Source organism: Bombus vosnesenskii, unplaced genomic scaffold (genome assembly GCF_011952255.1).
Source record: "Bombus vosnesenskii isolate JDL3184/JDL3185 unplaced genomic scaffold, Bvos_JDL3184-5_v1.1 scf7180000013301, whole genome shotgun sequence".
NCBI lineage: Eukaryota > Metazoa > Arthropoda > Insecta > Hymenoptera > Apidae > Bombus > Bombus vosnesenskii.
Window position 1 is genome coordinate 529983 of NW_022882950.1, and position 25571 is coordinate 555553.

The window sequence follows — 25571 nt, forward strand, 5'->3', positions numbered from 1 at the left end:
TCTTCCGTTTTGTTTCTTTCTCTGTTGGCTATTTGTTTTCACGGTCTAGATTGGGTACGTCTTTCCGCCACGATTTTAGAAAACAGAGAGAGAGAGAGAGAGAGAGAGAGCAGCAACACTGACAAGGGTAAAACGTGGCGTTTAGATGCGGCAGCTGTTAGGCTACTTTGTTAAGCACTCGTCACACAGCCGGAAGCTCACCGAGGGACCACGAGGGTTTTTCTCATTTCTTCGCCGGTTTTTCCGCCACTTTCTGCTGCTGCGGACCGTTAATAACGAACGATGGTAGAGCTCGATATTAAAGCTGGAGATCTCGCGTGCACCCTTTGAATCCCGTTGAAGAACTCACAGACAGTTCTTTATCCCTTTTGCAGCCTCCTATTCTTTTTACGATGCAGAGAAGATTAATATTGAATTATCGTTTTTTAAAAAATATTCTACAAATACTTCGATATTTACAAAACAGAAATTTTATCATAGGATCTGCCGAGCGAATAATTTTTGTCAAATATTTAACGATGTACATTCTATGAAAGTAATAATTGTTGAATAAGAATAATCAATTTTTAAGGGATATTCTGTGCAATTTCTAATAATTAATTTTTTTGAGATACCGTTGACTTTGTTAATAATACAGAACTTTTTAATTGGCAAGAAGAAAGTGTTATCAGATTGTAGTTTTAATAGAACTAGTAAACAGTAGAAGTTTCGTAATAGCAAACTTCGTAAATCAGAGTAATCAAGTTCTTAAAAATACACTATAACACTTTTACTTGGCGAACAAGGTAATTCCTATAACATTAATTATTTAGCAGGGACGATCTTCGTAATCATTTTGCCAGCCAGCCATAGGCGATTTAGCGTAAACGAAGTTAGCGTAAACGCGTCTAAATGCAGATTTTCCCGGAGAACGTGGCAACATATCCAACACACCAAAGTCGTGCGAGTAATTAGAAACGCGTAATTAAGACCAGCTTAAGGCGATATCGCGTCTAGCGACTACGAAATTCCCGTCCAGAGATTATACGGTTGAAGCGGTGGAAACGTTGGACTGGCGAAACGCGGCTGTCCGTTCCCTCTCTTCGTCACTTATATTTAAAACGACGAGACCATTGTAAACATGTGCTTATCTTGCAAAGAAATCTCCCTAAGAGCCTCTACTAAAGAACATTTTATTGGAAGTAGCCGGGAAGTGTGTCCTAGGCTCCCTACACAACTTCCATCATGAATTTTGAAACCTAAACTCTGTTTCATAAACTATTTTAGTTTATTATTTTAATAATTAATAATAATTTTTATATTAATATTATTATCTTGAGTTTTATAAACTGTTTATTACTTTCTATATTGCACGTTCTTATTTTTATTAAAAAGCAGAACACTACGCGATATCCGTATTTCTATCGAAACAACGTTCTACCGTTTACGTTCGACGATTGACGTGTAAAGAATTCGTGTCGTTGCAATTTTATTTCGCCCATAAGGAATGGGGTTAGGAAGATTAATATTACGAGCGAAACAAAGAATTAAATTTGCAAGAGTTTCTGACGTAGTTTAATTATAGGACGTAGAACTTTTCTAGGTTTTTCGTTGCACAAGTTAGGAAGATGGGAAACTTGGTCGTGATGTGAACGAGGGTTTAGGTGTCACGCTCAAAATTCTGGAAAATAGTGTAGGCGCGGCGCGTCCTCGCGAGAAAGAGGATGCATCATCCTAAAAATATCGCCAACATCGCGATTATTTTCACCGTATCTTAGGAAATGTGGACGTTGGCGATAAGAAATGATAGATGCGGCGTAAGATACCGCGACAATCCAGCGCCGGGACGAGAGAAAGAGGCGGCAAAGGAAAGACTTAATGGCAGTGTCGTGGAAAAACTCGGCGATCTCCGGAACGCTTTGACCGATAAAAATTTGTTAGACTGGGACGAGATATAGGCCATTCCATTCGATATATCAAGGTGGAAATATCTCTGAATTAGAAATTAGAATAAGATTTCCACATTTTCTCGTGAAAATCCTCTCCTGACGATAAAACATGTACAAATAAAAATATAAAAATAGAAGGTAAATCGTATCGTAGGTACTCATGTTTTTTGTTTCTGTTTTATTCTTCTCGATGGAATAAATCAGCACAGAACGATCAAAGATAATGGCGTTTTAAGTGACTGAAGAAACAATAGTCGCTGCAATGGTAACGCAATAGCGACATCGCGATGGAATAAAGAAACGTATCTTTGGAAAGACGTCGTAAAACAGCGATTATTTTCTATCGTTTGTGCTTAGAACGAATAAGATGATCGCGAGAGATCGAACGCACAAGAAACAGAAACCGAACACAGAGAAAATCGTGGAATAACACGTCGTCGATGTTATAGGATTAAGATCGGTCTCGAGTCATTGGAGATGCGGCTTTATGCACGCACGGTTTTATGACATTTTTACGCGGTCCGATAAAGGAATAACGGCCAAGCGAGGAAATATACAACGCGATATATAACGGGACAAGAAAAGAGGCGATTCTCCGTGAAAAAGTGGATAAAAAGCGTGAAATAAAAGATATACAATTTTTTTTTTTCAGAGAGGAAAAATATAGGTTTCCGTAAAAGCGAGTTTGAACGCATACACGATTTTCGAGAATAATCGAGATAAAAGAGATTGAGCAAACGATGAACGTTTAGAATAGACGGTGGAGTCTATATCGAAACGTTTTATCGCTCGAGTATCGGAGTCGCGACTGGCGATGTTTTCACATTCATATCAATTCATTTTTCGATTTAAAAATTCCTATCGTTAACCGTGAGAACGTTGATAAGTTATTCTAACATTTCCTTTTGTAAACATTGAAATACATAGTTATATTTGTTTTAAATATCGTACAATATTATACCTTTGTAATACATGTATAAAAAAGCACGTAGTTTTTCATTAGTATCGCTAAACATTCATAGTCTAGTAATTATATTAGCAGCCCTAACACAAGCTAATTAATCTAATCCATATTTGGCCAAATATGTTTTTAAAAAATACATAAATAAAATGCAAAAGATGCGTTAGATATATGTACCACGGAAACTAACTGATTATAGATATAGACAGTATATAAAAAAAAGTATCAAGTTCGTTGGAATCTTTCTCGTTCGTTAATATTATATTACGCGTTAAGCGAGGCGCACGGATGACTCCCAAGAATGCAAAGCAAACGAAAGCCACGATAAACCGACAAACAACGAAAATTTCGTTAGGTCTCGTTACGAGGGTAAATTGGCCGCGTCGATTTAATATCGACACCCGGCAAAGGGCGTCGATCTTCACAAAGGCACCGAATGACTTTCAGATGAGCTTTCCGGAGATAATAAGTCCGGTTTTTCGACAAAGAAGGCCTCGATCCCCTTTGGTAGGTGGGACGACGTAAGAGTTTAATGAATTTCACGGCATTCCGTTCGACAGCCTGGAGATAAGTTGTCAAAGAAAAACCTCTCGCTCGAACCTCTATCGGTGGGGAACAAAGAATAATTTTTTATAGGGGGTAGGAAACTTTTCTCGCCCTCCGGGATACTCTCGACCTGGGCCAGAGGAAACGAACGGATACCGAATTCCTTCTCGATGATGCTGCAGAGAATCTTCTTGTTAAAGGCGAACAATTTCCACGGGAAGTTCCTCCTGCTACGCCAGCCAGAACAATCGAATACTTTTTAGATTAAATGAAATTTTCCAATCATTGGCGCGAAAAAAAACTCGACAAGCCGGGAGTTTCATCAATTCCTTTCTCTTCTTTCGATTCGATTGAAAATATTCGCCTTTTCTCAATATCTTTCTACGTATTCCAGAAATCTTTGATGACATTCTTTACTGTAAATGTTTTTTTCGATTGTTACTATATTATAGATAGAGAAATATCAAAGATGGTCACTTTTCGAACATAACTTCAACTTTTATATTATCCGACATATTGTAACAATTTACGATGTCAAAGTGGAACTTACTATGATAGTGGAAAATACGTGTTTCCTAACATCCACTGAGAAGTAGAGCGCAGAAACGGATTCACAGCTTTCTATTTGTACACTGAAGCAAAAACTACAAACGATACTTCAACAAACGATATCAAGTTGCATCGACAATTACCAAATGGTTAACATTCCCAGTTCAATGATTCGCCTGTAATTTAAGTAGAATAAGACGAAGGTATAGACAAAATCCTCGCAATCGAGGAGTGGAATGACGTTCCAGGGATTGAATCGGGTTTGGGAAGTCGCGAATTTGGCTTAAACAGGAAGTTTATCGGCTAATGTACGGCACCTACGATAGTTGTGCACGAAAATTCCATTCCTTCAACCGAAGGTTCGAGGTTTAACTCGCGCTACAAATTTCTGCTCGAACGCCAATCGGGGAGCTCCTTAAGGCGCGTTACGCGAGATACAGCTCTGGTTACACGATTGGTTCTAACCTGGTAACTTCGCAGTTTACATCCAGCGTCGTTATCGTCGGCACGATTGCCGCTAACACGGCTCTGCGCGCCATACATATACGCGTATATCGCGCCGCTATGAGGATTCTGGACGATTACAGCGGCTGGCGTGGAAACCGGAGAAACGCGATGGGGGTTGTCGTGACGATTGGGCTGCGAAGTTTGCGATGTGTAAAGGGCGAGATTATTTTAAACGAAGAGGTGGAAATTCCAGGAAACTGGTTCCGGTACGTGTTGCAGAATTGTTATTTTCTCTCGTCGAAATGGAATAAATGAGAGCGTAAAATGAGAGGACTTACTTACTCTTTGTATCCAAATCATAGTATTTTCATAAAACGTTAAAAAATTCCGAGGGCCGGAAATAACTAAATCTACATCAATGTATTATCAAAATGATTTCTTATCAAATAGACTCTAATAAAAATTTTCAAACCGTTCTTTTCTGTTCCACTGTTTATTATCCAAAACGTCCAAACAAAAACGAGGCTGAGATTCTAGTCGACGTTATCATTTTTCCACTGTTCACGTAGAAGTCGGAAATCGGATCGATCTCGTGCGAATTTTTAACGCAGCCGCGGGCATCGCCGGTCGGTTCAATCAAGATCACGTCACCAATCCGTTCAATCATTCATCCTTCTCACTCTAGCACGCATAGATTCAGAAACGCGATTGTTCACGAGTAACGATCAAATTTTCGTTCGAGTAGTAATGTCAGTTGATTATGGCGACTCACGGTAGAATTTGAATATTTATCACGGGAAACTTTTATGCATATATTTATGATATATCGCATTTGGTTAGCATTTATGCATATATTGAGTGCGTTATGCAAAACATTTTGAAACTTTATTAACACAACATCGGTGACCTATATAGCGAGAAATGAAGCCCAAGCTAAGATTTGTTGCGCCTTTTAAACATCACAAGTACCTTACCTTAAATATTTCTCGTTTATTTTAACATTTAAATTTTCCACAAATGCGTAAAAATCCCCAGTCTAATTATGAGACGTAATCACCGCGATTACAGCAGTAAAGTCTGGAAAAATCCGAACATGTTCATAGAAGTGACAAGTTTGCAAAGATAATAAATTGTTCAGACATTTTTGTAAATTTCTACAATAAATGGCATATTTTGACCTAATGGAACAAAGAATAACATAAAATGCAATATGTGTTTGTTAAATAGTTGTATTAAAATATTGTCAAAAGACAGTTGCTACTAAAAGAGCAAAGGTATTAGGAATAAAATGTCAATTATTTTAAACGCACTTTTTTTTTAGATAATCAGTAATCATTGATTCTAGAATTTCAAATTTTTTCGATGTAAAGACGATATTAGAACCAAGTACCAAATATCCGAAAATTAATTTATATAATAACCAAATATTTTCCTCTCCAACGCTTTCGCATAACATATTGCAGTACAAAGTCTAAAATCCTATTAAACTTTAGCTTAAGAACACTTTGTGCAAAACACTGCCGTATGCTTCAACGACGTTAATTATAGATTTATCGACATAATAGCTCTATTAGTTACGCACATTCATCAGTGCATTAGCAAACTCTTCGAACTCTAATCTTCCAAATCTTCGCTTTTCTTTCCATGGCGATTTCAATCCCAAATCTCATACGATCGTAAACTGTTAATCATGCTATACGTGTTTCAAATGACAATTTGTTATATATTAATTAAGTATTCTGATGTCATAAATTAACGTCAATTATATATGCAGTATTAATAATTAAATTAAAGCAAGGGAGTTCAGCAGACGCTCGTATCTGGAATCATATACATTAAATCGTAAATGCTATAACAAAAATATTTTACAGGAGAATGGTGAAAATTGTTGTGTTGGCTAACTAATTTTCTAAATCGACATATTCTCACGATTAGATACGGTACTGATATTTTCATAGTGCATTGACTCGAAAAGAGTTACAAGCAGCATTGTACGATGGAACATATAAAAGATGAAAAGCGCGATTGTTCGTTACAATAACATAATTCATCGAGGAAACCGTGCAACAAAATTAGTTTCGTGAAAATAGAGAAGCATGCGCGTCTACATTATTCTACCTGTGTGAACTTGCACAAGCGTTGAAATTGGTTGAATTAGACTCTGCAGGAGCAAGAGGAGGCATACTGGGCAAGAAATAGCGAGTATAGTATAGCAGATGAATCTTCGCAAATATGACACCCAAATTTGGACAACTAATTGTGTGTAACTTGCACCGAAGCTCCGTGAATCCTGAACCCGCGTTAATTGGACTGTTATATATATGCGAAGTAGTTGCAGCAGAAGGGAAATTTCTAAATTACGTTAATTAGGATGCATCTAGGTTTACTCACGACTTCAAAAAATTGCACCAACCTTCGAACTACATAATAGAACCTTCCCTAGCGTGTTGTAATGTTAATGAAACCCGCAACTCTGAAACTACAACCCTATTCGGAGTTTTGCTTAGACACGAATGATTGCCTTTTGTGTTTCCTATGTTATTCATAAAATAAGGAAAAATGAATTATAGACATTTTCCTAAAACTTTGAATGTTTTCTTCTGCTTTTGAATATAGAGGACATACAGAATAGTAGTTATTATTAGTAAAGTTATTAATATGAATTACAGGGAATACAGTACCTTTTTATACATATGGTATGATGGAAGTTATGTTGTATAGAAGATGAGAAGATGGCTAGTAGAACGACAAAGAACCTTTGATACTTTTGAAGTCATCAGTGTTTACGGTGACAGCAAATTTTAAAACAGTCATTAAACAGAATTATGTTGCCATAGTACTTATGTTAACACATTCACTGTACTACCTACAAATAATTTTAATACAGTACCTATATCTATTGTTCAACTTCACATATGTATTTGATATAAATTGCTATGAAATATTTTCTCATAATTTCATACAAGTTGGTATCATGTACATATACCTGATCATTTTCAGTTTTCTATCATACATAACCTGAGAGTGTTGATAATTAAGTCTCTGACAACGAATTCATCTCCACGCCAATACTTGCTTGTTCATACTTCATTCAATCCAAATGTATTTAATAACTGCATTAGTAAACGTACATAGTTAAGAAACAATTAAAATTTTGTTAGATTTCCCAAGAACAAAATTTCAGCTTCTATATACGTCAACTCTGTTTCACACTACAATATGGAAATAGATAAATGGATACTTAAGGTTTTCAGTCAACATAATGAAAAATGTAAAAATATTGTTGAGTTTATAATTATTTACCGATACTATATAATGATAGCTAAAAATGTAATCATTACAGTTTGATTTACTAGTAATGTAGTAATTAAAGTACATTTTGTTAAACATAAGAAAATAACCGGATACATTTGAACGCTTATGTGTTTCATGCATATAAAACGGAAACATAACCTTAAAATGACAGAAGAAATTTGTTGTCAGGATTTTGATGTGATAAGGATTCTCGGGATATCGTAGGCGTTTTCGTGATAAATACGGGCGATGCACTCTTACAGCATATTACTTTTATATAGATGTTATTACTACTTTTATTAATTTTACACTGAAACACAATAAACTGCACGTTTACACTTAGATCACCATCGAAGAACTCGAGAGCACGAAAGTATCCGAAGAAATCCGAACGCTTTTCCGCACGGCAACACAAGCGCGCGAGATACGATTGCGAATTTGAATATATTATAATGAATTTACGCATTTTAGACAAATATAAATCCTGCTATTTTTCAAACAAACTGTACATATACTCTATACATATATGAGATCGAAAATATCGAATATGTACATATATATAGCAAAGAAACCGATAAATGTATTTATATGAAATTTAATTTACTAATTAGTCTCTATAGTGTAGTATAGTACGTTTTTATGAAAACTGAAGTTTTTATACTTGTTAGTTTATATAGTAGAAGCGAACAATAGCGTAAAAGATATATCTATCGAATAATTATGAGCTGCACTACACGGAACATTCGTGATAGACTGTACTTTTTTTTACTAGAATTTAGATGACTTTCAATCCCCATAAATCGACTATATTACACTATGCGGCGGTTTTGGCGAAAACCAATATTGGTCCACTTACTATTTATCCATATTCATTAGCGGGTCGTACCGACGAGCCGCCTACCAATCAGCGCCGATAATTATCCGCGTAATTAGGCCGAGGCCAGCTCAAACAAGGCTATTTCGCCGGTCTATCCTATATTTCACTTAGTAGGCAACATGAAATTGAAGCAATCCCAGCATACGCGAGTCGCGATTACTTTTTCACGTGCACGGAATCTGTTATGCGATCAGAGATTGTTATAATTATCCTCTGGACCGATACTATTAACGATTATTGCGATTGTGCAAATTGACATTACTTACGATTTACTACCAGATGCGCCCAAATTTTTTTAATGGTGGTTTTCATACTAATTTTGTTTCTCTCCTGTTTGGGATTTAAATTGAATATATTGATTAAATTTTTGTATTTTTATGACTACAAAATAATGTTTCTACAAACTTTGAATTTAATATACCTGCGATGCTCCCCATTAAACTTAATTAAATTTTATTATAGGTTGCGTGTATTTAATATTCAGAAAATTTACAATAAAAATATCAAAATCTCATTATTGGCTATCATGGATAATCAGAATATTCACATTGTTCTTTAATCAGTTGAAATGTAGGAAAAGTGCCATAAAAGTTGATTGGAATTATGAACTATACATTTATATTGAATTATTAAAGACATTTATTGCTCGTAGACAATTTTTCAATGCATAAATTATTTTGAAACAAATGATCATAATTATATTCTCAGAATTTTGAATTTATTGTATAAAGTTTTAAATTCTCATAAATATGGAACAATGAAACTGGTTAGTCATCATAAAAGATAAGATTTACCTGAAAAAACATTTTATATCCATCAACCCGGTATTATTGTTTACTACTAATTAATTTTTCCAACTGTTCGATCAATATCATAAAAAATCACAAGTTATGTAGAAAAATTATTTTTGTAATCGTTCTCCTGAAAGTATAATAGGTATGTTTGATTTGATATCCCGCTTTTCGGTTGAATAGAATAATAAAAAAAAGTTTGGGGGCCACGCTTCGTCGACTGTACCATTGATGTTTATCAATTTAAGTGATTAACGAATTCTCTTTACGGAATACAGATGCATATCGGTGGTTATTCATGAGAGAGAGAGAGAGAGAGAGAGAGAGAGGGAGAGCGAAAAATATTCAATAATAGAACGAAAAAGACGAAACTTTTTTACGAGAATTCTGTGACTGCATGTTAATCGACCAAAAATCAAAATGTTCACTGAGTGTAATCATACGGTTTTCTTTTCCCGAGCTACCAATTAGAGCTGATAAAAACGCCTCGTAAGTTTTTGCTGACTGTATTTTTGCTGTTCCGTTTCGAATAATATCGATATCTCGACCATAATTAAGCAAATTCGAGACGTTTGCGCCCTGGGATTTATTTTAACGCGATCTTGGGGCAAATAAATTGATACGTGTTTTTAGAAAGTTAGTTAGCAAGAGAGACAAGCAAAGGTTAAAATGTAGAAATGTTGCGAAAAGAAATTATTTAGATAATTGAATCGATACAGCGTAGGTATCCGTCATAATAGACAATGTGTCAAATGATTGATTTTAGCTTCTACTTTAAAATAACCATTTTAGCAACGAGTCGTGTAGATAACTTTCATGTAAAAAACATACATCACTTGCTAAACCGATGCTACATTGTTAAATCAATGTATAATATGTATCGTAGCAACTAATGAAATAATTGATTTTTTTAAATTAAGGTTATATTTATTACTGTGAAATTAAACAATTGAACAAAGCATGCGATTTTAACGTTAGTAATTAATAATAGTACATTATCTTATTCATTCAGAAAGCGATGAATAATATTTTCCAATTTATCGTCAATGCATCAGGAATGTGTCCATCCTCTGCCTCCAATCACTAATTATCTCGTGCAAATACGTGAAAAGCAAGCGCGTTCGATTTTCACCACAAGCTAACCGAATTCCAGTTAGCATACTGAAACTGGCGGACTAATTTGCACGCTATACGTGAATGTGAATCGATCGAATGCTTGAAATACTTCGATTGTTAGTACGGCTGTCAACATGTGATCCGTCATAGCTTCTTAGATATGTCAATTTGGATCGCTGATAGATACAAATCAAATGCGCGAGACGTGTTCCAGACGTCGTATTACATCGTTAAAAAGCAACCAAAATTTGTCTTATCGCAACTGAGACACATTCGCGCTAATTAAACTCGGCACAAACACGGACATCGGTCAAACTCTTGACGGGGAACTGCGAAAGTTGTCTGAATTTAAAACATATACCAGGAGGAGAAAAGACTGTGCTGTCTAGTCGACGTGGAAAAATTATGAAAACGCATTTCTAAGTTTTTTCGACTCTCCTGAATTTTTCTTTCATACTACATACCAACTGTATACTAACAAACAATACGATATTAGTTACCCTGACAAGGTAAAAAGACGGAAGAATATGCGCAAATATTCCAAGATCCTTCACGCTACGCTACAGAAGAAAGGATTAAGGAGACACGAGGGAGATGATAATTCTTCAGAGTGGAGTTATTGTTCCGTCGTGGCACGTAGAATTGGCAATATCGTTCGGCTCATATCCCACTGGCTGGATGGAGAAATGTAGAAACGGGCTCCCCGTGGGAACGTTCATAGCTGAATAAGTCTGTATCGAAACGAAGGACTAGGTTATCCATCTGTGTGCGTTTAACTGAATTCATAGAAACAGCGGGCGTAAAAACACACACGAGGTCTCTCACGGGGGTGTCGCGCTCGTTTCCCTTTAAAATCGATATTTAACGGGCGACGAAGGGTCTTTTTAACCCGGCACAATGGCCAGAAAGCCGATGGGAATATCGGGGCCGACGATTTTTCGACGACCACGTGAACGTCGAATTATCCGGGAATTAAAAGCTGCTCGCGAAAGCTCCGCCACTCTGCGAAATTTAAAGGCGACTGCTCTCTTTTTCCCCGGGCGGGTCGATTCCCGGAGATTTTCAACTACCAGCTACCGATTTCTGCCTCGAAAAATACTCTCGAAAACGATCAATTTTTATTTCCACTCCGGATGGAGCACTTCCTGTTTATTTATTCGTGCAAAGAAGATTCGCTGCTTGAAATAATAGAAAAACGTTTCGTTTTTTGTTTGAAATTTCGCTTCATATCCTTCGCTGAGAAAATATTCGACAAGGTTTTGGAAACATACAAAAAAAAGGAAAAAATCGAAATTTTTTTGTAGTCAATTAATTCAAAGTCTACAACTATTCTAAAGAAGCAGGCGAATTCTTTTATAAACACGGATGCAAAAAAATGTATAAAACAAATTTCAAAATATATTTTATTCTCTGCCATTCCATCTTTCTTTACAAATCTTTGTCCTTATTTCCAACCACTTTAAATGTACATACAATCTACGCTACTTACCTAGCGCGTTCAGTGCACGATTCAATCTGAAACTTCTATTCTCGTCCACGAAGAAGGCAATTTTATGTACAAGCACACGGATAAAACAATAATTAAAACGTCGAGAGTGGACGCGTCTGCAGTGATAGTTTGATAATGATAGTTTCGCTTTTGAAGCGTGACCAGGGAGAAAGCTTTCTGAGTTGAAAACTCACCGTAGATTCGTATTCTACGGTCAGATTCTATTTCACGAATTCGATACAAAGGAAAACAGACTACACGAAATGGAACATCTGCGACTAGTCTGGATTCATACTAGAAAAAAATCAATTTCTTTTCTCTCGGTTCATCTACATAGAGAACAAAGCAGCGTGTATTTTTTCTTTTTTTTTTTTTTTTCAAACTTTCTTTCACGATGCGCCTCTCTGCACCGAAGGAGAATGATGAAATTAGAAAGGAAACAAACGAATAGGAGGATACGATACGTCTACACCAGTCGACATTCCCTTGAATCGGAAACCGAATAATGCCGTAGTAGACAAATGGCAGGGCAAACAAGAACGCAGTCTCTCGATAAAACCATACGAGAGTGCATGGAAATTCCGAGATATAGGTTTTCAGGAAACGAATGCCAGCTTTAAAATGTTTCTTCGAGGAACAGCGAACAGAAATGGTATATTTAGGAATATCTTTACCTTCGGATTGAGTTCGCGTGCTTCTAGAGTATCGATGGAATGGAATTTATAGTTGTTCGGTGGAAGGCGTTTACGATTGGAAAATAATTTTTTTTCGTGATAGCTTCTTTTTGGAAATAAACGTTCCTCCGATTGTACGATAAGGAAGAGCAACTGACGGTACACCGCACAAGCCGTCAATTATAGCCAATTCCAAGTCCTAAAAATAAAGTCTCATCCGGATATCGAAATGAAAGAAATTATCATTGAACGAAGCAGTCCTCCAAAAACATGAAATTCAGTGTTAAATGTAAGTTACGCAAAGACTTAAAAATACTCAAAGAGAAAGCAAAAGTCAAAGAAGAAATCGGCAGGTACGCAGAAAAATACAAGGAAAGAACGGCAACACATCCAAACCAGCTGGCTACTGAAGCGGGCAAAACTCTCATAAAGAGAAGATTAAAAAGAAAACACCCCACTGACTTCACTAAAGAAATAAAACAGTCAAACTCGAAGATGTTACCCCGCTGGGGGTAGCCATCCACACGTTATTTAGCAATTAAGCTGGAAAAATTTACCAAATGTCCAGCTGGACAAATTGTAAAGTACAAATTAAATAATAATAAAAAAAAATGTAAATTTTGTTCGGATATCAATACGTCTAAACAACGAAACGAAAGGATATTATATTTCCTTTGAAAGCGTTAAGTTATAAATATTAATTTTTTCCGTCAGATAAATTTTTGTAAATGTAAAACAAAGGACAAGATATAAAGGGGTGTTAAGGTAAAGAAAGGATTCGGAAATACAAATCGTTTACTTTATTTTACACACAACAGCTATACATTTATCTAACACTCTGAAGACCTCGACAACCTTCTCGCACGCATGCTAGTTCTCAACCGATTCTTCTAACATCTGGCAACAGTCTTTTGTCTCCACTAAGCTACATACTCTGCATACGTCGAGGCTTTTGTCACACACCTTTGTTTTTTTGACTTCCAACTGATTACATTTCCATACAGTCTAATTACATATGCAGAAGTAGATTTCCTATCTAAATGATCTCCTGCCCAATCAGCGTCCACATAACAATCTATCGTTTCACACTTTTCATTCCTTTTATACTGTAACCTAAATCTCTAGTCCGATACAAATATTTCAATATTCGCAAAGCATATTTAAAATGTGTCTCGCTACAACAATCTTGAAATCTACTTAGATAATTTATACTATAGCTTATACCTGGTCTAGTATTTGTACTAATATACAGCAATGCATCAATTAAATTCCTGTATCCAATGTCCTTTCTATTTATCTCAGCTTTTTTCAACCTTTAAATTTGTCTCCATAGGTGTACAACACAATTTGCTGTCTTGTAATTTATATTTGTTTGCTAATGATTCAATGTATTTTGTTTGGCTTAGTCTCATTTCATTTTTGCTATAATCATACTCTATATTTATTCCAAGATATTCTTTTACTTCACCTAAATCCTTCATTTTAAATTTATCTGTTAATAACCTTTTTTTTTATTCTTACTACAGATTAACAAATCATCTACATATATTAGCAAATAAACAACATTTTCTCGCTCTCCATGAGTATATAAGCACAATTCTACATTATTCTTCTTAAAACCCAATCTCGTTACATACCTATCAAAACACTCATACCAATCCCTCGGACTTTCTTTTAACTCATAAATCGTTCTTGATAATTTACAAACTCTACTCATTCATTCTACATATCATATTCTTTGCAACATCGCTCTCTTTTCTCTTTTATTTGCAATGTCCTATATTTTTTTTTATCTCTTTCTTTTCCTCGCTTTGTTCTACTTTTGTTACATTTTTCGCCCTTGCTCCTCGCAGATACTTCACCTTTCCTGCTTCTATCTTTGTCATTACCCTTCTCCAATTTTCTATTCCTTTTCCTCTTCTTATAATTTTCTTCATTCTTACCATCTTCACTATTTTCACAATAAATCGCCTCCTCAAATGTACAAGGAATGTCTCTAGAATAATTTGTGTGAATCTCACTGCTGTTTTCCTTTTCTGATCTTCCTCGTTCCTCTTCGCTTTCTGATGGCTTAAGTGGTTTTGGAAGCTTTTTTTACAATATATGCTGGTGGCTCGTAATCATCATTTCCATCTGAATATTATTCTTCTTCCTCATCTTCGTCCGAATCCAAATCAAGTTTGGCTTTATTGTCTGGTTGTAATCCATCTGGTCCCATTTTTTCCCTGCTTCAATATGTTGTTTTAGATGTGTGACATAATCTGCCCTATCTCTCTCACGATCTCTATCTCTTTCTCTTTCTCTATCCCTGTCACGGTCACGGTCCCTATCTCTTTCTCTTTCTCTGTCACGGTCTCTATCTCTTTCACGTTCCCTATCTCTTTCTCTTTCTTTTTTATTCATACCACTACATTCGGCACTGTTTAGTAAGTGCTCCTTCCCTTTCAATATACTTTTCATTTTATATGTTTCGTTGTCTTTGACCGCTATAGCTGAAAGTTTATTGTTTTTATCTATTATTTTCGCAATATTTCCTTTTGAAATAACCATATTATTATTATCCGTTAACTTGCCTAAGCTAATTAAGTTTGCGGACATTTCTTCACATAAAAAGCTTTACTCATATTTATTTTATTTCGCTTTCCAAATGCTTCGAAATAGCTTAAGCATTTCCTACTTTTGTTGCCTTTATCGATCTATTATCGCCCAAATATATATTTACCGGTTCTTTAAGGTCGATAGATTTGTCGAAATAATCTATATCGTTAATTATGTGATCGGTACAACCGCTATCTAATAGCCACATAATCTTATTATTACTTATCTCTTTCATCCTGCTGCTGTGTGCTGCGTGCGCTGTTGCCATCCAAGTTCCTGCTCCTGAGTTGCCATACTCACTCGTGTCGGTTGCTGTTTGACGATGGAAGTTTCCACGTCTCATGCTCGTATAGCTTTTGTTTCCTCTTCCTCTACTGCTACCACGTGTTGACCCACGCCAATAACTGTTACTGCTTCCCGCTTGGACGCCATTTTGACACTCTTTTGCAAAATGTCCCACTTTTCCACATTTGAAGCATCCTTTCTCCTCGATTTGATTTATCTTTCCTTTCCGCTATTTCTATCTTATTCCTCACGTACGCTACCGCTTGATTCTCTTCTTTCACTGCGTCTATTATATCCGCTATGTAGCTATACTCTTCAGGTAACGCATTTAGCATGTACTTTAGCTTTTCTCTCTCACTCACTTGTGCGCCGGCACTTTTTAATTCGTTTACTAATTTTTCAAAATCACTAAAAAATGACTCTGAATCACTGTATTTATCGAGACTTATCCTCTCCAATCTCCTTCTGCACACGATCTGTAGTGCTGTCTCTTATGTACATTTCGTCAAACTTTCTCATTATTTCATACGCAGTTTTTTCCTCACTAATACATTCCAATTGTATTGTATTTGATATTGCACTATAAATTATATTTATCGCCTCCAGATCCTTTTTGTCCCAGTCTGGATTGTCTGTTTCGGTCTTCACTCGAGTTATAACAATATCACATTCTTTATACCTCAGAAACATCGTTCGTTATTCTTTTCTTCCACATACCGTAATCCTCGCCATCAAATCTCGGTATTATAATTTCCGATCTTTCCGTTTTAATTGGTTTTCTATTCTTTACTCAAGCGTTCCTACGTGCTCGAAGTATTTTTAACTAAACTTACTCGAACTAACTCGCAAGACTAAAAACCACGCACTAAATAGCTTGTAAAACTAGTAACCACGCTCTGCTACCATGTTAAGGTAAAGAAAGGATTCGGAAATACAAATCGTTTATTTTATTTTATACACAACAGCTATATATATATTTTACACTCTGAAGACCTCGACAACCTTCTTGCACGCACACTAGTTCTCAACCGACTCTTCTAGATTCTTCTAACATCTGGCAACAGTCTTTTGTCTCCACTAAGCCTGGACGCCCCCTAACGCTTACACAAACATTCACATGTACAGTGTAAATGTATCATCTACCCAACAAGGTGTTAGGTTAGGACCACGTTAAATCGGAACAGAGTGCGACGGATGGATAGAGCTGGGAGTAGAAACCGTGGAGTGTTGAGATTAGACGTTTTCCAAGCTACGCGTAATGCCGGAGGGTTGCTTATCCGTTTAAAGAGATACTTGGCGGACTAAATGGACTTTGCTTGCGCGATTAGATTAGCGCTAGAAACGGGACTTAATTGTCGTACGTTCTACATTCTTACCGGGTGGAATAACTAATTAGAACGATAAATAACTGGCTGGATGAAAGCGCCGAGGCTCGCGGAGAACAATGTACCAGTTTACAATGCCTTTTGCTCCCTTTGACATTATAAAAGTTGTAAATTGAAGTGTCAAATTTTGACGTTTATGTAATACATTCCGGCAACGTGTAATCATTTCTCGAAATTACAAGTTCTTTGTTCAATACGAACATAACATGGTCGTGGATAGTTACAATATTTTACGATAAAACACGCGTCATAAAGTGGCGCTTTATACCGTACTATGGTTACACTTCGGGCAGCTAATTACAAAAACGTCCGTAGAACGACGGGTTTTTGTCATTCGACGGTTTTTATCCAGAACTCTCAAGCATTTCACCTCGTATCGCCAATTAAAACGACAAAACGAACGCGTCACAGCGGATGGAAAAATACGCTATATACGAAGGTTATCCGTTTTGCCATTCTAACTGGTAACACAACCCTGCGGCCAGTATTAATCTACGAAACCGATACCCGTTACGCGATATACAAATTTGTAAGTATACGTTACGATATATACGTGTTAGTCGAGTATTTTTTTACATTTTTTGCTCTCCTGATCGAAATGAAATTTTTTTTCTTTTTCGATAAAAATGGTCGATCCTCAAAATGATGTATTGGTATTTAAAAAAAAACGTATATATCTACGTGTATACGTTCAGCGATTCGAATAAAATAGGATTGTATTTCACAGCTACTGTTTCTGTTATCAATGTTCTCCCTAAACTTTATAGAAATCACCGTTACGCGATGCAGTCGCATTTTTTTACAAAATTGTGTCGCATTACTTGATTATAGGTGCAACAGGACTGAAAGATCTGACAATCAACGTGCCAGCGGTGGTGCGATCGGGCGACACAGTGACACTATCCTGTCATTACGATCTAGAAGGATTGACATTGTACTCCTTGCAATGGTACTTTGAGGATACGGAGTTCTATCGGTACCTGCCAGAAGGAGATCCTCCGTGCAAAACCTTTAACATCGATGGAATGCACGTGAATGTGAGTGTTCTTTTCTCGTCTTCTAATTTAACTAACTTTTAGATTAGATTATTACGTTCTATGTATTTTGGTTTTAAACTTTCTACAAATGTATAAACATCCATAATCTATTTGTAACGTACGGGGAGCTCAGTTGAAAAAATGTATTCAAGTATACAGGTTCTTTTCTTTATTTTTCCACAAATGACGTAAATACAAATATCGATACGTGAAACCCAGATTTACAAGTGTTTTAATGTTTGAAAACACCGTATCGTAGCAGTTGAAGGGATAAAACGAAATTCATCGGGAAAGAAACATATGTACGTTATGCAAAAACGACAAGCTTGGTATTTTTGTTTCTTCAATTGCTACAGTGCAGGCGTGTCTGATGAAATCAGCATTTTATTTAGAAAAATGTTGTCCATGTAGTAATATGTAAATAATCCACAAATCCGAAATCTCTTCAGCAATAAGAATGAAATTATTCCAGCAACTAACAGATGTCTCGGTAGGCTATTTAAATCCTGTCGACTTGTATGAAACAGAGAGCCAGAGATGAAAGCTAGCGCAGATATATGGGCGTTATGTTTGTGCAAGAGGGTGGACATAGTTTTTCCGTCGATACGAAACGTTGTTAATTAATTGGGAACAGTGTCTTTCCGGAGGCGTAAGCCAAAAACGCGGCTTGTAGCGCCTGAATCCGTCAACTAATGCGCGCAATTAAACTCTTAACGAGCACTTCGATAAAACTTTATGACGAAAAATCTCATGAAGTTCGTGCTATCCCTTTGGTTAGATTTCGCGTTACTTTACCTACAGACCCGTCTGAGGAAATAGTATCCTATCGATGATTCAACTTTTAAATATCCACGTACCTAATTTATTGTAAAACATTTGATGATAATAATCCACGAGAAAGCAACTTTGGCTAATCTTTAAAAGAGAAAAGAAAAAGTGAGAAGGATAGTCTCTTCGGCAAACAAATCTGGTGATTTCAAGATTGCAAATGATTTCTCGCCAAGAATTCGTCCCAAATATATCAGAATTTTAGGAGAATCACCAATTTTTCTTGTTGCTTTGCATTTATATCAACAGCAGTATATGGCAGAAAAATATTCCGTTTTTCCTTTTGGAAGAAAAAATTCCATGATGATCGTTTCGTTCAGCTGATGCATTTTCGCTGCAGGTTGACGTGTTCGAAGAGGAAACAGCGGCAAAAGCTGCGAACTTCTTTTGCAAGCCGATACAAGCACGTACTAGCGACGTCCATTTATCAGTCTGCCGGCTGTATTTCGAAAGCAAGTGAAGATAAGACCGAATAGCGGCCCGATTTTTCCGCCTTCGAGTGAAGCATCCTGTTTTTCCCCTCATCGACTGTACCGCCTGCTTCCCGCGATATCGTCGCGCTTTTCAAACTTTCTAACTGCGTTTTCTGCGGAAATTTTGCAACCCTCCCGAGAGTTGCCGTGTAACGAGCAAGTGTTCGAGGGATATGCGAGTTTTTAGAGGTTTCGAATGGTATAAGGGTTGTGTTTGTCAAGAGTGTGTTGTCGAGAGTGTTCGTAACTTGTCTATTTTTTTCTTTTTCTTTTCACAGGAAATATTCGAAGATTATATTTGAAGCATAATTATATCTCAAGATAGGCTGTTTAAATTCATTTAAGGGAAAGGAATATTAGAAATCAAATTCAGTTCCAAATTTGAAATTCGATCATTTGCCTCGCGAAGTTCAAGCTCGTATTCTCAACTATTTCGCGATAGAAGCTTCCTCACTGTCTCGCTATTTCGATCAACCACAGGATCAAAATCAATCAGAACTGACCTTTCTCCGACAATCTCTCGATTCGTGAGAAATATTTAAATGGAGGCGCGAGTGGAAAGGAAATTACTGTGATGAAAAAAAGGACGTCGGGGCGTGGAGTTGGAGGCGAGTAAAACAAGAAAGTCGGCCGACCTGGGATGAAATCCACTTGAATGGGGATTCCAAAGGGTCGTGTCGCGGTCGTAGCTCGCGCTATAAATCAGCCCTATCGATTTCTTTCGTCCGGTCTACGGTTCGGTTTCGCACTTACGCGCTCCCCCAGGGGTTGGCAAAAAGTTTCACGTCGATGTGACGCGCGCCACTTTTATCGGATCCACCTGATGTCACCATCCTCGCCAGAGTAAACTAGTCAGGCTTGTTCATTTTATCTTACAAAGGATTGCCAGCACTTTTAGAACTTTGTGATCCCGCCGCTTTTCGTTAGATCGAAAAACAGTAGAGCGCTTAAACAGCGTTCTTACGCCTGTGAAAGTTGCGATGCTAAATATTCGATCCGTATTCTAATACGAAATTTTATATTAAAAACGCACGAATGCAGGATGGATAATTTGTATCGAATAATTTTCTAAATATTTCATTGTATATCATTTCGAGTATCTCTGTTTCTCCCGTGTTTTCTCTCCATTGTATTTTGTTCTCATTTCCATTTCTCATAGTTGTACGTTGTACGTCGTCGCTTAACGTTTTATACTTTACAAACTGATATTAGCAACGGCGATTTAAAAAACACAAAATGGATAGAAACGATATACAAAGTAAACACGAAAAGGATACGAGTACGTTAAAGCGGCGCGTTTAGATTCCATTTTCACGCTGTACCCAGCCAGCACCACGTTACCCAAACATAGTATCGTCAATCGAAATTCGTTCGAAACATTTTCGAGGCAATAAAGAGGCAAACGCGACACGTTTCGGCTCTATTTGCCCTCGAGATCATGCGAAAATGACAGCTTTCAGATAAAATTCTATCTAACACCTAATTCTAACCGTAAGAAATTCTATCTAATGCGCGATTCTAATCTTCTGTAAAAGCTATATTTAATATGTAATTCTAATCTAAGGAAGTTCTACCCAATATACAATTCGAGCCGCAAAGTAACCAATTAGTCACGTGAAACTAAAATGAATTGTAAATATTAAACAAACCATCTTAAAAAGCCTTGGTAATTTATTTAGGTCTGAAGTTTTTCTCAAGGAAAGCAAAGAGAGTCTGTAAACTACTTTTTAGTTGAATCGATAGGTTGGCTGCTATTTGCGAACGATGGCAAATGGATGCCGACAAGATAGAAGAGTTTCGAAACCAAGGCAATCGATTCGATTCCACTTCGACTCGGTAGCGAGACATTGGAAAACAAATTTTTCATTCGCGCGATGCATACAGCTGGCCGATAGGTATCTTTAATAAAATTTCCACACTCGTTTCCGAGGTGCTGTTCCGCTGACAACGCCGTTTTGTAGAGTCGTCGATAGCTAAAAAGGCCGAGACGGTGCATTAGTTCCAAGAAGATACGACTGGTATCGACATTTGTTAAGATACAAAGACTTCGTATTCGTCCTAATTATCGTTTCAATTCAGCTTTTATCAATCGTTTCTTTCTCAAAATAATTAGGTTGTCCGAAAAGTTTCCTTCGTTTTATAAGGAAATAATAGACGCACAATGTTTTTTGTTTTATATTAGTTTATTGAATTATGCACGAACATAATAATAGAAATAGAACGAAATGGATCATACTTAATTCAATAAAATAATATAAAACAAAAATTGTTGTTCATCTATTATCACCTTATGAAACGAAAGAAACTTTTCGAACAACCTAATATCAAGGAAATCCATAGAATTCTCTTCATATACAATGTAAAAAGAACAGAATTTTAATAACGTGACAGTAAAATGTAGCGAAACGAAGAACCGCGAAAGCTTAACAAAATATCGGTCTCTAATGGATTAGTATTACCAATATTACTATTTAGATCGTTTTATCTACAACCACTATCGATTATCTGCAGCGGGATTATCAGAACCAACAGCCTGTTCTTCCTCGAAACGACAAACCACCGCGATAACACTGTCTTCCTACGAAACCTGATTTATTCCTCCAATACAGCAAACAAATGGTAAAAGATCGGCTAGCGACAAGGATTCATAGAAGCAGCACGCGTATGAATAGCCTGTACGAGGTAGAGAATGGTTCGAAAAACAAGGTGGCGTATCGACGACACGAGACTTCAGTCGTTCGTAAATCTTCGTGGAAAGCTATCGGTTCCTCGTGATGGGCTATACCATGAAATAAAAATAACCATAGCTCGTCTAATATTTAAAATAATTGTATGAAAAGGAAATCCGAATATTCGAAGATTATTTGATCAGAACTGTCTTGATTCGTCTCGTATCAAATGACTCTCGTCTTCTGACGAAAATACAAGAATATCGATCTTTCGATATTTCGAAAGAACAACGAGAATCCATCGATGAAACGTCTTTCTACGATCTGCGGACGTTTCTTTCGTCGGTCCGCCGATTCCATCAGAAGCGGAGGAAATGGTGAAAAGAGCTTGTTTCCATATCCGGTGTAGTTTGTAAAGCAGGCAGAGGGAACCATCGCGATGCATATAAATGATTGCAACGACGAGGGGTCGGTCGAGGGGGTAGAATATAGTCCGATCGAGATTTAGACGCGGGGAGAGGGTTAGATGGAAGGTCGATAGTCGCGTGGAATACAAAGTAATTCTGGGGGGAGGGGGGGGGGGGGCGAGCTGGAAAGTAAAACGAGCGAAGCGAGCGGAGAAGATAGGAGAAAAGAGATTCGGGAAATTATACGCGTTTCCGTTCGAAATTTATACAAAAGAGACAGAGTGAATAAGGTTCGTTTATGAAGTTGCTGAGAGATTGTTATCAATGTTGGAAATCCGTAGGTGGGTGCCCTGAAATTTAAAAGAGTCTCTTGTTTTATTTTTGTAACGTGGAATGATTGTCAGGGAGTAATCTGTTGGGAAACTACGGTGGATAGATGGTACTACGTATATTCTTTTTTTTCTCCGTAAACAAATGCAGAAAGTAATCACCATGATATCGTCTTGTTATTATTATTTTTCCATCTATGCAATTCATTTCTTCTATTGTATTTCCTGTAATTAAGTACTATTTATCCTGTCAATGGAAAGGAACACAGTCTGTTGTTTCGTTGTTCGATCACAGAAATATCAATTTATCGTAACAACTGTCCGAAGAATTACGAATGGCTGTAAACGAACTGTAAGCTGTATCGACGATCTTCAAATTCGTAGGCTGCTCCATCAAGCAGCGGCAGTCCATTTTTCTTGCAGGAAACTGATTTTCGAAAAGTTAAATAGAATGGCAGATAGTTCGCGAGAGATACGAACGTTCGAAAGAAATTAATCGAATCCGTGGAAGCGAGTGGAGCATTTTCCGGCGAGCCGATAGAAGAATACATTTTAGTCGGGCATCAATCCTGTAACCGAGAGTCGAGTCAACTTCCTGGCGGAACGATATCACCCGAAACGAAAAGAAGAAGAAGGAGGTGCAGAGAAAGTTCCTGGTAGTTCCTTCGACGCTATCAGATTTCGAGCGGCTCGATCGCCTGTAAAAGTATCCTCGTGGTTTCAAGCGAAGCAGCTCGTCTCCTCGACCTCTTCCTTCCGAATGGAAGCATCGTTCACCAAAGCATCGATGGTTTCCGGTCCCGCGAGTTTAACACACGGTAGACGGAAACCGCGAGTCGAAATAAAACTTCGATCGACGTTTTCGGTCTTGGCGAGTTTCAGAAGAAATTTAGGAAATTTTTCTGAACGTAGTTTTGTATAATGATATTGTTAGGAAAGTTAGAATGACAAGTTTCTATTTAGTTAAACAATTTTAAACGATACCGTCTGCGCAAAAGACGAGGAAAATCAATTTCATATTCTCTGGCTGATAGACAATTGTCCAGCTTCAAGGACAGACTCTAAGAACGATCCTAATCGTTTATCTATGATAACAGCACTGATTCTAATATTCGTTATCAACGATGTTCGATCTGGATTTATTTTACAGGTTTCCAAATCGAACTCGAACGACGTAACATTAGTTAACGTGTCGAGGAACCTGACGGGGTTGTACAAGTGCGAGGTGTCTGCTGGAAGCCCTTCGTACCACACGTTGATCAACAGGGCCAGAATGGAAGTAGTAGGTGAGTAGTGGTCGGCCTGGACTCGGTTCAGAATTAAAAAGTTTCACCGAGTAGACAAATCCTTCTGGTTGCTGAATCGCGCGAGCGCCATCCCGTAATGCGGCGCACGTGCGCCCCTACGTGACACCCATTTTCATGTTGGATTCGACGGCTCGCGGAAGACTTCCAACAGGAACGCGACTCGGCCCTCAACTACTACCGGAAGAACTCTCTTTCTCCTCGTTTCTTTTCCAGAATAGAAATTCGAACATTGATGCCGCTTTAATTATCCACGGGCTGAGAAACTGGTTCCATTGTATCGAAGGATTGAACGGTTTGCAATTGAGAAACGTGAAGAAGTTATGAGTAATGGAATAGTTTTAAACTGGATTATTGTTAGATTCTGTAATTTGTACGAATTGTTGTTAGTATCTATCGACTGTGCGTCGGAGGATCACGAAACATAAATTTTGAACTCGAGTCAACTCTATCGAGATTTGAAAAGTCAGATTGATTAAATGTATCACGAATACGTAAATTTCTATTGCAAGTTGATCAAGTCTATCGAAACAAGAAACTGAACATTACAAATTAATTAAATCAAATTTTGTTTGACTTTTTAAAAATGGAATATAATGAAATATATATATAACATAAATTATATATAATATATATAACAACAATAAATACTCTATCCGACTCCAAAAATAATATATATATATATTTACAACCAAGAAAGATCTGTCAAAACACTCGCAACCCCTTCCAGCTCACTCTTCGCATCGACGCCTCGACGTGTAGAGCTGGCTTTACGCCAGGCGTCGAGTTAGCAGTCGCGTGTGCTAAACAACGTAATTATTATGCCTTAGACGCGCCGAAAACGGACCCGACGATCGGTATCGAGAAAGAAAGGATCGCAGTGGGTGAGCTGCTGCGGGCGAACTGCACCACAGGCAACTCGAGGCCCGCCTCCGCCATTACGTGGAAGCTGAACAAGGATATCGTAAGTATATCGTCGGAGTTCTCTCACGCCTTATTCCAAGCCGCTATATATGTATGTCCTCGAGCCGTAGCTACGTGACCTTACTGGATGATTAAAGTTCCACAAGGAACACCCTCGCTTCGACTTCCATCTCGCCAACCTCTAACCCCTCGTTCCGTTACGTTCCATTTACCTTTTCACCCCGTTCGCCGTTCAGGTAAGCTCGTTGACACGAGGTGTTTCTCGCTGTAGGAATAATTTCAGAGAGAAAGGCGAAGAAGGGTGATTCGAGGGATGTGAAGGAAGGTGAATGAATTTAAGGAAGTGCTTGAGGAGATTGAGGGTGCGGAGTGAAGAAGATTTTGTATTCGGAAGACGTTTCTTCCGGGAGAAATATATGAATTGTATTAGTCGATAGATTTTTCGATCTAAAAATATCTCATCGAGTGTCGTGTATATATCCTAATAATAAATATAAGAGTATCGTGCAACTATCTCGGATATTGCAAAGAAAAAAATATTCCAGAAGTCATCTTAAACATTTTAAACACGAGGATATGTCAAATAAGTAACAACTAATTCGTCTGATCGTGTTTCGTTATTAACTAGCGTATCACGAATTTAAATACAGAAATATTCCA

At 37.3% G+C, this 25571-nt stretch overlaps 1 protein-coding gene across 1 annotated transcript in view; it reads left to right on the top strand.

Moving 5' to 3' along the window:
* LOC117233943 overlaps positions 1 to 25571 on the top strand; it is a 135599-nt gene that overhangs the window by 75808 nt on the left and 34220 nt on the right. The window contains exons 2-4 of the mRNA XM_033494683.1: positions 17772 to 17977; positions 23834 to 23969; positions 24818 to 24951. Of these exons, the coding sequence (XP_033350574.1) occupies positions 17772 to 17977; positions 23834 to 23969; positions 24818 to 24951 (476 nt within the window). The remainder of the gene's footprint in view (positions 1 to 17771; positions 17978 to 23833; positions 23970 to 24817; positions 24952 to 25571) is intronic.